The sequence below is a fragment of the Equus caballus genome, chromosome 9, assembly GCF_041296265.1.
Source record: "Equus caballus isolate H_3958 breed thoroughbred chromosome 9, TB-T2T, whole genome shotgun sequence".
In the NCBI taxonomy this organism is placed as follows: domain Eukaryota; kingdom Metazoa; phylum Chordata; class Mammalia; order Perissodactyla; family Equidae; genus Equus; species Equus caballus.
Genome location: NC_091692.1, coordinates 32,445,679 through 32,459,039, shown reverse-complemented (window position 1 = coordinate 32,459,039; position 13,361 = coordinate 32,445,679). Strand labels below are relative to the sequence as shown.

General features: G+C 34.0%; 1 protein-coding gene across 1 annotated transcript in view; it reads right to left on the bottom strand.

The window, feature by feature from the left end:
- PXDNL (peroxidasin like) overlaps positions 1-13,361 on the bottom strand; it is a 69,811-nt gene that overhangs the window by 34,699 nt on the left and 21,751 nt on the right. Inside the window, 3 exon segments of the mRNA XM_023648330.2 lie at positions 1,068-1,197; positions 10,458-10,614; positions 13,011-13,123. Of these exon segments, the coding sequence (XP_023504098.2) occupies positions 1,068-1,197; positions 10,458-10,614; positions 13,011-13,123 (400 nt within the window).

The following is a 13,361-nucleotide window of genomic DNA, read 5'->3' as shown; positions in this document are numbered from 1 at the left end:
GTAGATTCTATTATTATCCCAATTTTATAAGCAAAAAGTCTGAGGTACAAAGATATTTAGTCACTTGGCCAAGGTCACCCAGATAGTGATGAAGTGAGGAATCACAATAAGATTATAAATGGCTGTATGACTCCCCAAATAGGCTGTTTGGGGATAAGCAGGGAACAGAGTGATACTTGATTACAGCAGTAGTTTTGTGTGTGTGTGTGTGACGAAGATTGGCCTTGAGCTAAAATCTGTTGCCAATCTTTCTCTTTTTGCCTGAGGAAGGTTGTCCCTGAGCTAATATCTGTGCCAATCTTCCTCTATCTTGTATGTGGGACACTACCACAGCATGGCTCGATGAGTGGTGTGTAGGTTTGCACCCGGCATCTGAACCCGCGAACGCCAGGCCGCTGAAGCAGAGCATGTGAACTTAAGCACTGTGCCACCAGGCCGGCCCCAATTATGGCATTTTGAGGTGTTCCTTTTTGATCAAGACCTGTAAAAACTGGGTATACACTTTATTTGACTACAAAGACAGTCATCATGTTTTCTTTAACGTGTTCAGTCGTTGCAGAGCATCCTGGGTGCCTCCATCAGGACAATTAGAGTTTATGGAACTGGAAGACTTCATTAATCTAAAGACCTTCTGATTCAAATTACAATAAACCAAAACACTGCATATCCTAAGCAAAATTTTCACTTGTGGGCTTACAGTGTATGACCAGGTGTGTTCAACTTGACAATCATTCTCAGTTCACAGATTGACAGAAACACTGGATCTGATACCGTCTGGTGAATGTTGGCACAACAGGGCCCATTTCCTGACATCTATTGTGGGACCATAAAACTAGATATGTGACATAAATTAATACCATTTAGATTCTACGGGGAACAAGTTTCCTTCTCTTCGAGGCTGAACTGGCAATGACGGCTAGCCCAGAAGGTGGTAGCTGCACATGAACTGCAGAAAGCACGATTTGGCAATCTTATGTACTAACCTTGCTGTGATTTATGGAGACCATAAAAACTAAGTAGAACCAAAGTGAAAACAATTTTGTAATCAAAATAAAATAAATTCTTACTGTGAAAACAAATGTCTTCTTGTGGAGTTAATTGCACTGTCAACCCTCTGTACAGCATCAAGAATGGACGATTCGACAAAGTCATCTCCAGCTTGTCTCCCGTGTGTTGCTTTGAAAATCAATTCCATGACTAAAATATCAAACAGACCTTGAAGTTAGGAATGATGTGATTTAAATGGCGTTACAAAAACTTCTACAGCAATAAAAATGTTATAGTGTCCACACGATGCAGTCCATTGCAGAGGAGTAGGTAATTATTCTGAAGCAAAGCTTCCACCAACAATAACAGCATTGTTTGGGGAAATAAAGCACTCCAAAATCAGTAAAGCTGTGTGAAATATTTCCTTCTTACTACACTGATTCAAATGGGATTCAAGTGTGCTAACAATTTGTCATCTTGGGGAAGGTAGAAACGTCTATCTCTTCAGCCACCTTGCTTTAATGTAAAGATTAAAACAAAGTAAATATTGTCACATCCCTATGGAGATATCTTAAAGCAAGAGTTGAACTCTCAGGAAGATTTCAGTGAAAAATAGTTCATACTGTTTCTATAGCTCTTCGGTGTGTCAGAATTTTGTCTAGTTGAATATTATAGACAAAGGAAGCTTTTCACTTAAAGTGGAGTTCATAATTGTCAACATATTAAATCTTCTCCAGATGATGGTTTAAGAAGTTTAACCTTAAGGGAAGAAATACTAAACAAAAATGATCATGGATTAATATTTAAAATTCATATAAGAAAAATAAGCATATCCATATTATTTAGTTCAAAAGTATAATAAAAATGTATGTGACATGGGAAAAATAACTTTTTAGTACTGTTAAATATTGAAAGCAAGAGTAAGTATAGTTTCAAAAACTGAATTTGAAAATAATATCATTAAAGAGAAATGAGAGATGAAAACAAATAAAAATAGGAAGAGGTATGTTTTACATATTATCAATTATATACTATATTAATACATTTATATATTGTATTAAGTAATACAGCATAGTATTAAAATATTACATATACATATATCTACATATATATATTTATGTTTATATATTTTTGCAATAGATAGGTCCAAATACCATTCCACATCTGAGTGTTATAAGAAAATTTCTTTATATTATGACCATATATACATACTAGGTTGTTTTATTGTCCTAAAAAGGCCACTAACATAAACAATTTCAAGAAAAAAATACCAATAGTATAGATATTGTAAGAAAAACAGTGAGATCAATGACTCTGATAAAACCTTCTTAGTAAACTGGATTATGTGCAGTAATTATAAGTGGTAGGCTACACAGGCAATTTAACTCAATCTTTATCCTGACCAGAATATTGAAGCTCCAGAAGGTCAGTGTTACCTTTTCTAGTATAAGAAACATTTTGAATTGACCATATATTAGCTAAAGATAATTGAAAGAAAAAAAGACAAATTGATTGATTTGATTACATGAGACTAACAGTTTCTGTCCAGGGAAGAACATGAACAAAAAAGGTAAAAAGGTCATAGGTAAATGACATAGTGGGTAACAACATCTGCAATTTCTAAATTCTGACACAGAATTAATATTCTGTTTCATACAAGAAATTCTTACAATGCATTAAGAAAAGCTGTGTATGAGCAAGTTATAAGAGAGGACACCTGAAAGTTAATAAGTGTGTAGCAGATATTCAAAATCACTTATAACCTCAGAAATAAAATTTTAAGTATCAATAAACTACCGTTTTCTGCTTATTCTGGCAAAAATAAAAAAAGCTGGCTAGTGCTAAGTTTTGGCAGGGGTTTTAAGTGGACATAGGCAGGCTGGTGAGAATGCAGAATTGGTGCTTCTATTTCCGACATTTTGTTTAGTGACTTTTTGGAGTTCTGTTTTTACTTTGTAAAATTACGTATTTGCACACTCTCTCACCCAGCAATCTCATTCCGACATATATATCCAGAGAAATTCTTATACGAATCCATAAGGGGTATAAATGAGAATGTTCATTGAAATTTTGTGTAGAAGGAGTTGGAGAAAATTGTTAGTGCAGCAGTGAAAGTGTGGATGAGAAAAATGTGGTGGATGTACAATATGGAATATCATGCAGCACTTAGAATTGATGAACACTCACGTGGAGGGATGCTAAAATGACTGCTTAACGTAACAATTAGAAAACTAAAAAAGATTGCCATAAAATGATTATGTTAAAAAAAAAAGTGAGAATGAGCCACTTAATTCGTTACTTTTACTTGGAAATAAAGCAACTGAGATCAATCAAATCAACCTGTGCTGGCATGTAGACTGACTTGATAATTTAATCAAGATGTTAGCCTTTTCTCTATCACTTCTCTTTTACTCCTTTACTTGTGAACCTTGAGTGTAGAAAGCGCCGTGAATCAGTTGCTCTTGTTCATGACAATCACTGTCAGTAGACTACTTGCACCTGTGTGCATAACATACTATCACAGGTCTACTTGGATTTGAATGGAAGAAAAGTTGTGCACTAGGATCGAGTTATCACACTGCACACAGTGGATTTGAGATGCCATAACTCAAAAGGCTGTTCACTGTGGCAGACAGAACTTGGGAAGTGATATTTAAATTTCAGGAAAGCATCATTTAACATGTTAATCTGAATTTAATTTGTTTGATAATTTTGCTTTGATTCTATTTATAAAAGAGGTTTGCTGTATATTTGCATAAATTTATAAGCATGAGGAATTTGACAACATCTCTTCATCTTTTGACTCATTCATAAAATAGAATTAATGAGACTTGCTCAGCTTATGGTTCAGGCTTGATGCAGTTATTAAACGTGATTATCATATAAAAAAGGCATGCAAAGTTCTTTGAAAACTGTATGTCACAATGCAAATATGAGGTGACTTTCAATGATTCTTGTGTTTCAAACCAATAGGTAATCTATATCCTCACATAATTATCAGTTGATACTGTGTTGTCCTGTCATTTCCTTCAACTTGACTTGCTATTTCTCTGTATTAATAAGAAACCAACAAGAGTGTAAGCATGAAAACGAGCAGAAAGTAAGAAGAAAGGTAGCATAATATGTAAATATTCTTTGAAATAATTAAATTCTAAAGTGCACAAATAGAAAACAATAAAAGTTGTCTCTTCACAGATTCTTAAAGGAACATTAAATATGTAATATGTTCGCACAGAAAATATTCTTAGTAACATTAATTCTCACTTTTGTCATTTTACTTAGGAATTTTTTTAAGTTTCATAGTTTTAGGGTAAAATAAAATAACCTTTTTATTATTCATTTAGTTTCAGTATTGTTTGGTTTGGTACAAATGGCAAAACTATTTCCATAAATTTCTTCAGAACAGCACTGCATTATGCAAAGCAAATTCAGTCTATTAGGGCACATTAGAATCAAAAAATACTATTAATATCTTATTTGTCTCAAAAAACACCTCAATTAATGACATAAGGGATAGAATGATCAGAAAATTCTGACATATTCTCCATCTTTTTATGCAAAATTTTGCAGAGGTGGAGAGAGAGCTAGAACATTTTCCTATAAGTCTTGGGGTTAACAAAAAGAAAAAAAAGCCTCAGTAGGGTTACAAAATAAACACGTTTCAAGTCATCTGATGAGCAACTACTTTTAATCCGGCACATGTATGTATGAGGCTCTGTCACCACCACTGAGGATAAAGTCAAAGGTAAACTGGAGGGAAAGGGGAGCTCAGGCCAAATGGCGTGTCAGGTCAACTGTGCTGTGCCCACCATATCAAAGGCCCGGCTCTGGATGACTGCGGATGGAACCGCAGCTGTGCTCCTGCTCTCTCTCACCACAAAATACCTAGACCTCAGTGAAAGCCCAGTTTCTTTCACAATTGCCGATAGAGTTTTGGAGTACTCTTTATCCCCCCTCCCCTGAGAGAAAAGGAGCCAGATAACGCGACTATCATAACTAAATAGGCCTTATCACATTAAATCTCCCCCTCAGAAGAATGACACTGACTACCCCTGACACTTGTGAGGGCTGTCCTAGGAAATCAGATCCTTCTACAGCATACAAATTGACATTAATGACTGCCTTTGTCATATAATTTTCTTTGAACAGCAACAACTCTGCCTTACTCATCATTTGCATCATTAAACATGTAAATGGGCTCACAGTCTTGCAGGCTCCACTGTTTTTCCAGAGACTGAAAAAGGAAAGATACCAACTATTTATTTTTAGGTTGATGTTTGAGATATGCCTTTTATTTTGATTATTTGGTTTTTTAAAAATAATTTCCAAACTATCCAAAAACTACTACACCAAAAATCTGAAAATGTTACTTACTGATCTTAAAATTTAACGCTAAAATTTTTGAGAACACATGGCTTATCTCAGGATAGACGTATGCGTTTGTTATAGATTTCATGTATGAACGGATAAGAAATATGTTCAATACGGACAAAGGTATTATAAATATATGTGCATATATATTAGGTGCATGCAGTTCTTTATAGAAATATTTCACTATTCATTGTATTAGTAAAGTTTAGTCTGGTAAACAAGATTGTCATGTATCTGTTAATTATTATGTAAACAAATTTATACCATACTGAGAGTAAATTAACAAATATAGTAAAATAGCAATTCAAAATAATTCAATTATCAGTTTCATTTCATTGATACATTTGAGCAAATATAATTAATTAAAATGTTTTGATACTTCATAGTTTATTCATTGTGCAACAACTTCAGTGATTTTGAAACAGATGTTTTGTCCAGACAATGACAAATATCTGGATTAAAATGTTAGATAATCAGTAAATCATTCAGATTTTGAAAAATAACTAGATCATACGTGAATTAAATAAGTTATTTGATAGAGAGCACGTGGAACACATGGTAAATGTCCAAGAAATATTAACTATTTTTTATTAGTATTATTAGTATGAGTTTAATACCAGTTACGTACTTAACATAATAGAAAAGGTCTCACTAACTTAAAGTCAACTAATGCAGCCCTAATTCTCATTCAGTTTAGTTCAATAATAATTTGTTGGGTTGAGGATATAGGTGAAATGGAGAATATCACAGGTGGGAAGATAATTTCTAACATTGTTGCAAAAGTCTGAATGACCAAAGGTGACCCTAGAAGAGGATGTCACGGAGAGAAGTGGAGAAGCAGCAATATCTGAGAGGAAAAACTGGTGAGGCGTAGTCGTTGAGGTAAAGGAGGAGAACGGAGGAGAAGAATCAGGAGGGGCACAGGTTTCCCGATTAGACAAATATGGATGATATTAAAGGGCCGCTAGGAGGAAACAGGATCTTTCGGGGAAAATATGGAGTTCCGCTTAGAATACATTCAAGATCAGTTTTTAACATCTGGAATTGGGAGAACTGTGCGTCAACCAAAATGAAAAGTCCAACAAACAATTAGATATTCAACTCAGAATTTCAGGGAAGACAACATGGTTTAGATTTGTTTTTATATAATTTTAAAAAATACGCGCATGTTATTTGTGCTCCAGAATTTTTATTTAATAAATTTTGTGTCACCATTTCATTTGTAGCCTTGTCCACTTATTATTTAAGTGTGTCAATGGTAAGTATTCTATCATGTAGACATGCTGTAAACTGCCTCCTGACTATTATTGCACATTTGTTTCTATCATAGACACAGAAATTCTATGCCAAAAAGGACTCTTGAAAGTGTCCAATTCCACTTTTTTAAGAAATGAGAAAATTAATTCCTGTTATGAGTAAGTAAGTTATACAAAGCGGCTGAGATCTACAAAATGAAGTCTGATGACTTAACCCAGGGTTTTCCCCACTACCTCACACTTCTAATCTTGTCTTGTGGCCTCAGTTAGACTGACTCATTTTCACAAGCAAGAAATGAGCCTTCTACTTCACAGCACTTAACGACGTATCAATATATACACAGGAGGTGTTAAAATAAATTATATTTTGACCAAAATTTGGTTTTTTTAAGTCTAAAGTAAAACGTGGAGCATTCAGATACCACATCTTATCTAGAGAAAGAAGCAAGCAGACATGAACAACATTTGCCAACATAAAATACATTGAGGACATCCTAACAAAAGGATAGGTTCCCAGTAAATACTATATCAGAAGCATAGATTATTTAAATCTATTAAGACCATTAAAAATCTATTAAATCTATGAATATATGAACTTCCTTAAAAAATTACAACTTGCGGAAACTTTCTTTTGCTATTATAAATGCTTTGCTTTGAGCAGTAGTCAGTAAAACGCACATATTTTTATATACGATGCCCAGATTTTGCTTCAATTGTTGTTGTGTGTTTTTTATTATTTTGGATTATTTCCTATTATTACAATCCCCAGTGTAGAATAGAAGCTCAAAAGGCGTGATTCTCTTTGTGTCACTTATTACATAATGAGTGGAGTTACAACATCCCATAATTGCTAAGCGGGGGCAGCAAGATGGGAAAATCCTCCTATAATGCATGCGTTTTTTCTCTTAATTAGGATAACCTGGTGAATGAAAAGCTCTAAGTCATAAAATGTTCTATAGGTGATATTTTATACTGACACATTTTCTCCTATTCTGCTAATTTGGGTTGTGTAAACATACACATGCACACATATTTCTTGTCTTAAATCTTAAATTTATTTAAAGCTTTTAAATTTACATCCTTGCATTTTTCTTCCTTTTCTAAAAAATATTTCTAATATGATGAAATTTATTTAGTACGAGATGCAAATATAAATTAATTTTCCTTTATATTGATATACAAATGTCTCCAGAGCAAAAAATAATAATACTTTTTCTTGATTGAATAGCTTCTTTTTTTGAATTATTTCATCCCTATAGACTGATGTTCTCTTTTCTGCACAATAGAGCATAATGTTGATAAATACTACTTATCGCTGTTTTAAAATCTGATAAATAGAGTAATTAAGACATTTTAACCAAATGTTTTACTTTTAAAGAGTATATATAAGATGATTAGTTAAATTTCAGCCACCCACAATGAAATTCTTATTGGAGGTTCTCAAATATTGCCACTATGATTATGGTGTTTGTGTGTGTGTGGCAGAGAGAAACAGACAGACAAGACAGGGAAAGAATAGGAGGCAGAGAGAGAATGTTTGTTTGTTTGTTTACTAGTAAAGTTTTCTAGCACCTCTAGAATGTAAATGATGTTAATTTAAACTTTATAATAACTTTTTTCCAGAAATGCCTCAAGGGGAAATTCATCAAAATACAGGCTCACCTCACTAAACAAGAAAAAGCTCACATAAGCAACCTCAAACGACACCTAACAGAACTAGAAGAAGAAGAACAAACAAAGCCAAGAGTCAGTAGAAGGAGGGAAATAATAAAAATAAGAGCAGAAATAAACGATATTGAAACAAAAAAGACAATAGAAAGGATCAATGAAACAAAGAGTTGGTTCTTCGAAAAAATTAACAAAATCGACAAACCATTAGCCAGACTCACCAAGAAAAGAAGAGAGAAATCGCAAATAAATAAAATTAGGAATGAGAGAGGAGAAATCACAACAGATATCAATGAAATACAAGGGATCATAAGAGAATACTATGAAAAACTATATGCCAACAAATTGAACAACCTGGAAGAAATGGACCAATTCCTAGACTCCTACAATCTCCCCAAACTGAATCAGGAAGAAATGGAGAATCTGAATAGGCCAATCACAAGTAAGGAAATAGAAACGGTAATCAAAAACCTCCCCAAAAATAAGAGTCCAGGACCAGACAGCTTCTCTGGAGAATTCTACCAAACATTCAAAGAAGACTTAATACCTATTCTTCTCAAACTGTTCCAGAAAATTGAGAAAGATGGAGTACTCCCTAACACATTCTATGAAGCCAATATCACTCTGATCCCCAAACCTGACAAGGACAACACAAAGAAGCAGAAATGCCTCAAGGATATTTTCCATAGTTCTCATAAACAGTTGAAGAACAGAATAAGATCTCCACAAACTTATAAAAAGAAACACAACTATCATGGATTCCAAACCAGGAAAAACATGAACTGATAGAGAATAGATGAGTAAGACTAAGATTTTTGTAATGTTAAGAAATCCTACGTTTTAAAAAATTTCTGATCTTACTAGAATAAATATTTGCTGGTCACTAGCTACATTGTTATAATTTCAAGAATAATATTCTTCAGTGAATACGTTTTTACCATACAGTATAGCATATACATGAAAATTGATGTGACATTAATGAAAATATACACTTTATAAAAAATATCAAAAAAAGGTATATGCAAAAGTTTGATATCTCAGAATTTTCAGGTGGAAGAATATGAAACTATTTTATTATATGGTAGGAAAATAGTGACATCTTTAAGGCTATGATTTGATTCAATGAACCTATTTTTAGCCAGGTTTGTATTTATAATGAGAAGAGTTACCCAATTTATAAACCCATGAAAACTGGGAAAACTAAAAGGAGAAAATGAGTCTGCAAAACCCTATTTATGAAATCTGCCCATTTCTAAGGAAACCAAAAAATGGGCAAAGCCCCAAACATCACTCCATATGCTCGTAGCGGGACCCATTTATTTCAACTGCCGATTGTCAACAAGGGAAAAATTCCTAAACTCATCTGCAGAAAGCAACTCGATGTCGGTTCATATGTGCAGGCGTGCTGTGCTGTTTTTGAATGCTTCCCCGCGTGGAGACTATGTCAGTCAATCATCGCAGTCTCTCTCCGTTTCTACAACTACAGCTGAGGTTTCAGCGCAGTCTACTTGAGTCTGCCTAAAAGTGGACTTTCACTTTCAATACGAACTGATTAATTGAGAAAAAGGATTTTACTTTTTATAAAACAATGGCAATCAATTTTTTAAAGTCATTTATAATCCACTAGCAGAAGGCTACAGCTATACAACCAGATTATGGATAAAATGTAAAACAATGACGATTATGTTGGCCAGTTATAAATTCGTCCAAATATTGAAATATTTGTTCTCATAGTGGCAAATCTTACCTAGAAGCTTGATTAACTGACTGATTTTTAACTTTAATGTAGGATTAAACACACTAGGGCAGAGTGACTAATCCACGTTGAATTCTATTTATCCTTAAAATCTCTTGCTCCACATTTATTTGGCTATGAATACATCTTACATTCTATAATTTTCAATGCCTAAGAAAAGATGATATACATTTGCAAATCCATGCTATTTATGTTCCCTTTCAGCATTGGTATTTTTGCTGTTTAACACCCATTAACATAGTTTACACTTACGAGCTTAGATTTAAAAAGTTAAGATAGCTTTGATTTAACATTAACATGTTTGACTAGAAAGAATGTACAGAAGAACCTGGGTAGTGAGGTGAATCAATTAGGATTGCGAGTAGGAGCCTTTCAAAGACATTCATTTGAGTGTTGCATAAGGAGCTGTAAATGCTTACCAAGGACTGTGAGGAACATGCTGGCCACAACAAGGCCAAATGGATTCTGAGCCACACATTCACATCTTCCCTGGTCAGCTTGCCCCACATCATAGATGGTTAGCATGCCTCCACCATCAACATGGAATTTACCACTCTCAGTAATCTGAACACCTGCCTAGGGAGTGAAGAAGAATGGTCACTGGAATAAAATGTGATTCCTTAAAAAAAATCTCTACATTTTGTTGGATAGAGTTTAATTTGCTCAACAAATGTCTTCTGGGTGCTGATGATGTGTCAAGCACTGTGCGTCTAAAGGAGAGAAGAAGGAAAGAGATAGAGAGAGAGAAAAGTTTCCAGGGAGTGTAGTTTCTCTCCCTCTCTAATCAAAATAAATATGGTACTCAAAAGTTCAATCATGTAATTATTTAATATGATGATTTTAAAATCCTCATTCCAATGGATGAACATATACAATTTATTCATATCCTGCTTAGTTCTAAAAAAGAATTCTGGCAACAACAATACAAATAAAATTTGAAAAGGAGAAAAATGCTCACAAATCCACCACCTAAAAAAGTCAAAATATTTTCATATTTCTGATTTCCCTTCTATTTCTTCTTTATATGTACCCATAGGTTTTGTATACCTGCAAAGTTTTTATATATATCCATGTTTCTCAATTAAAATTATACCTTAAGAAGATAAAAATAACTACATTTTATATGAAATATTATTAAAGAGCATTCATTTATAATTAATACGGATTTATGTACTTTTCATTATTATGCTGTTAATTTTGAAACGTAAAAGAAATTGACTTTAAGAAATTGCAGTTGGAGTGGAGTAGGGTGGAGATGCCTCTATCATGCCCCTCCCCAAGAGATTCACAGGAAACTGAGGATGGGAGATATTATTTCAAAAGAATTCATACTCCAGTGATGGCCAACAGGTCAGAACGTAACCTTAAAGGTTTAGAGTGAAAACATGTTTCATATGTCTTCAGATTCTCATAGCTGTCTTTGGCCAGTGCTAGAAAAAAAGACCAAGGTGATGGGTAGCTGGTAACTCAAGGTAGGGGATGAGAGGAAGAAGAGAGACCTACCAGATGGAAGGACAGACTGAAAGAGACCAGATATATAGAAGGGGCCTGAGGTGACCAGGTCACAGTAGTAGGGCCCAGACAGTCTTTCCTTCAAGACAGCTCTCTCTACTTCCTCTTGCTGGAGCACTGCTGCATCTTCGTTTCCAAAGTTGGTCCCTTTTCCTCTCTTTTCCTTACTTACTGCCAGAACTCTAAGGTTAAACCTACAGTTCTACAACTTTTGCTTAGAGTCTCTGAGCAGATAGCTTTCCAATAAATTCCTAATCTGCTTCTTTTAGGTAGTTTCTGTTGCTTGTAGCAAAAGTATCCTAACTCACACGCTTTCAAACTTGTGAATTGAAGACGATTGTTACAAAGATTAAATGTGATGATGTATGTGAAATGTTTGGCATGTAGTCAGCCCTCAAACAATTGTTTGTGATTAGAAGCTGCCTTTTAGAAATTAGATGTCGTGATATTTTGCTGATAGGATTATATGATAAAGCATTTAGCAGAACATCAAATAAGGCGTTAGACACTGACCAAAATGAACATTTTTCACGCTTCGTATTTTAGCATGAAAATACTTGAGTTATATAATATGAAATTAAAAAGGAATTATAGAAAATATTCAGACTATTTGAGAGAACACGTGCCTAAAATTTCAAGTCTGAGACCACTAAACTTACTCTTTATAGAGAACTGCATGTGATCCTTAGCTACAACACAAAAGAAGTGAGCCACAAAAATATCATATTACCATATGGCAACAACAAAATAAGCCAAGTGGCTTTGGAAAACAGTTTTGTAACCTTTCACAAATTTTACATTTTGTCAAAATTTTCCACAAAAACTGCCATTCAAGTGTAAGTAGTTTCATTTACTTTTAAGAATACTAGACTCCGAGACCAATCATTTCATTGGGATGGAAAACTTAAAATGGAAGAAGCAATTATGTTGAAAGAATACGGCTTAAAGAACCAAAGGAAGTATGTTAAGATATATAAATAAAGAGCTATTATTTCTTTAGAGTCATTCAAGTTTTGAACCCACAAAGGGACTTGTTTTTATGTCATTTAGTTTTACCAACCAAGTTTTTCATTTCCCTTCTTGTTTCAGCTAATGACCTACTTTTAATCCACTTCTGAGTTATTAATTCAAAACTCTTGCCTGCTAGCCACTAAAACTCTTAATTTATACATGACAAAAGCAATTTTTCCTTGGAGGAATTTCGTTATGCTTATAAAGCTTTCATCACTAAGCAAATGAGAAAGGATAGAATTTACCAAAGTCCTGAGCCAAAATCAGATACAGTCACTTAGAAAAAATAGAAGAAGAAGCAGGAAATAAACCTGTTTCATGTAAAAAGTATTACTTGCTAGCAAAAATCACAGGAGCAATAAGTCAATATGAGAATCATTACCTGTTTCAGTGGGTCAATACATCTGTCAGTGTTTTTAATGCTGCTGTGCTTTTAGTTGAGGTCTTACCTTATTCCAAATAATTATGGGCTGTGATTCTCCCTGAGCATGACATGCAATATTTACATTCTTTCCAACCTCTGCACTTGTATCCTCAGGTACTTGAATAAACACTGGAAGAACTGTGGAAACAAACCAAAATAATGGCATGTCAATATCATTGTTTAATGTCAGTATGTGCCAGCCAGTCAGATAGTATACATCTGGATACTATATTGGTTAACCACATTAAAAAAACAATTACTTGGACATCTGAGAGAATGATAAACATCGAACCCAGAGTAGTGGCCATTAGGGTAGAGGTGAGTGGAAGAAAAACGGAAGAGAAATGCACACAGTCTTTAACCATATTTGTAATAA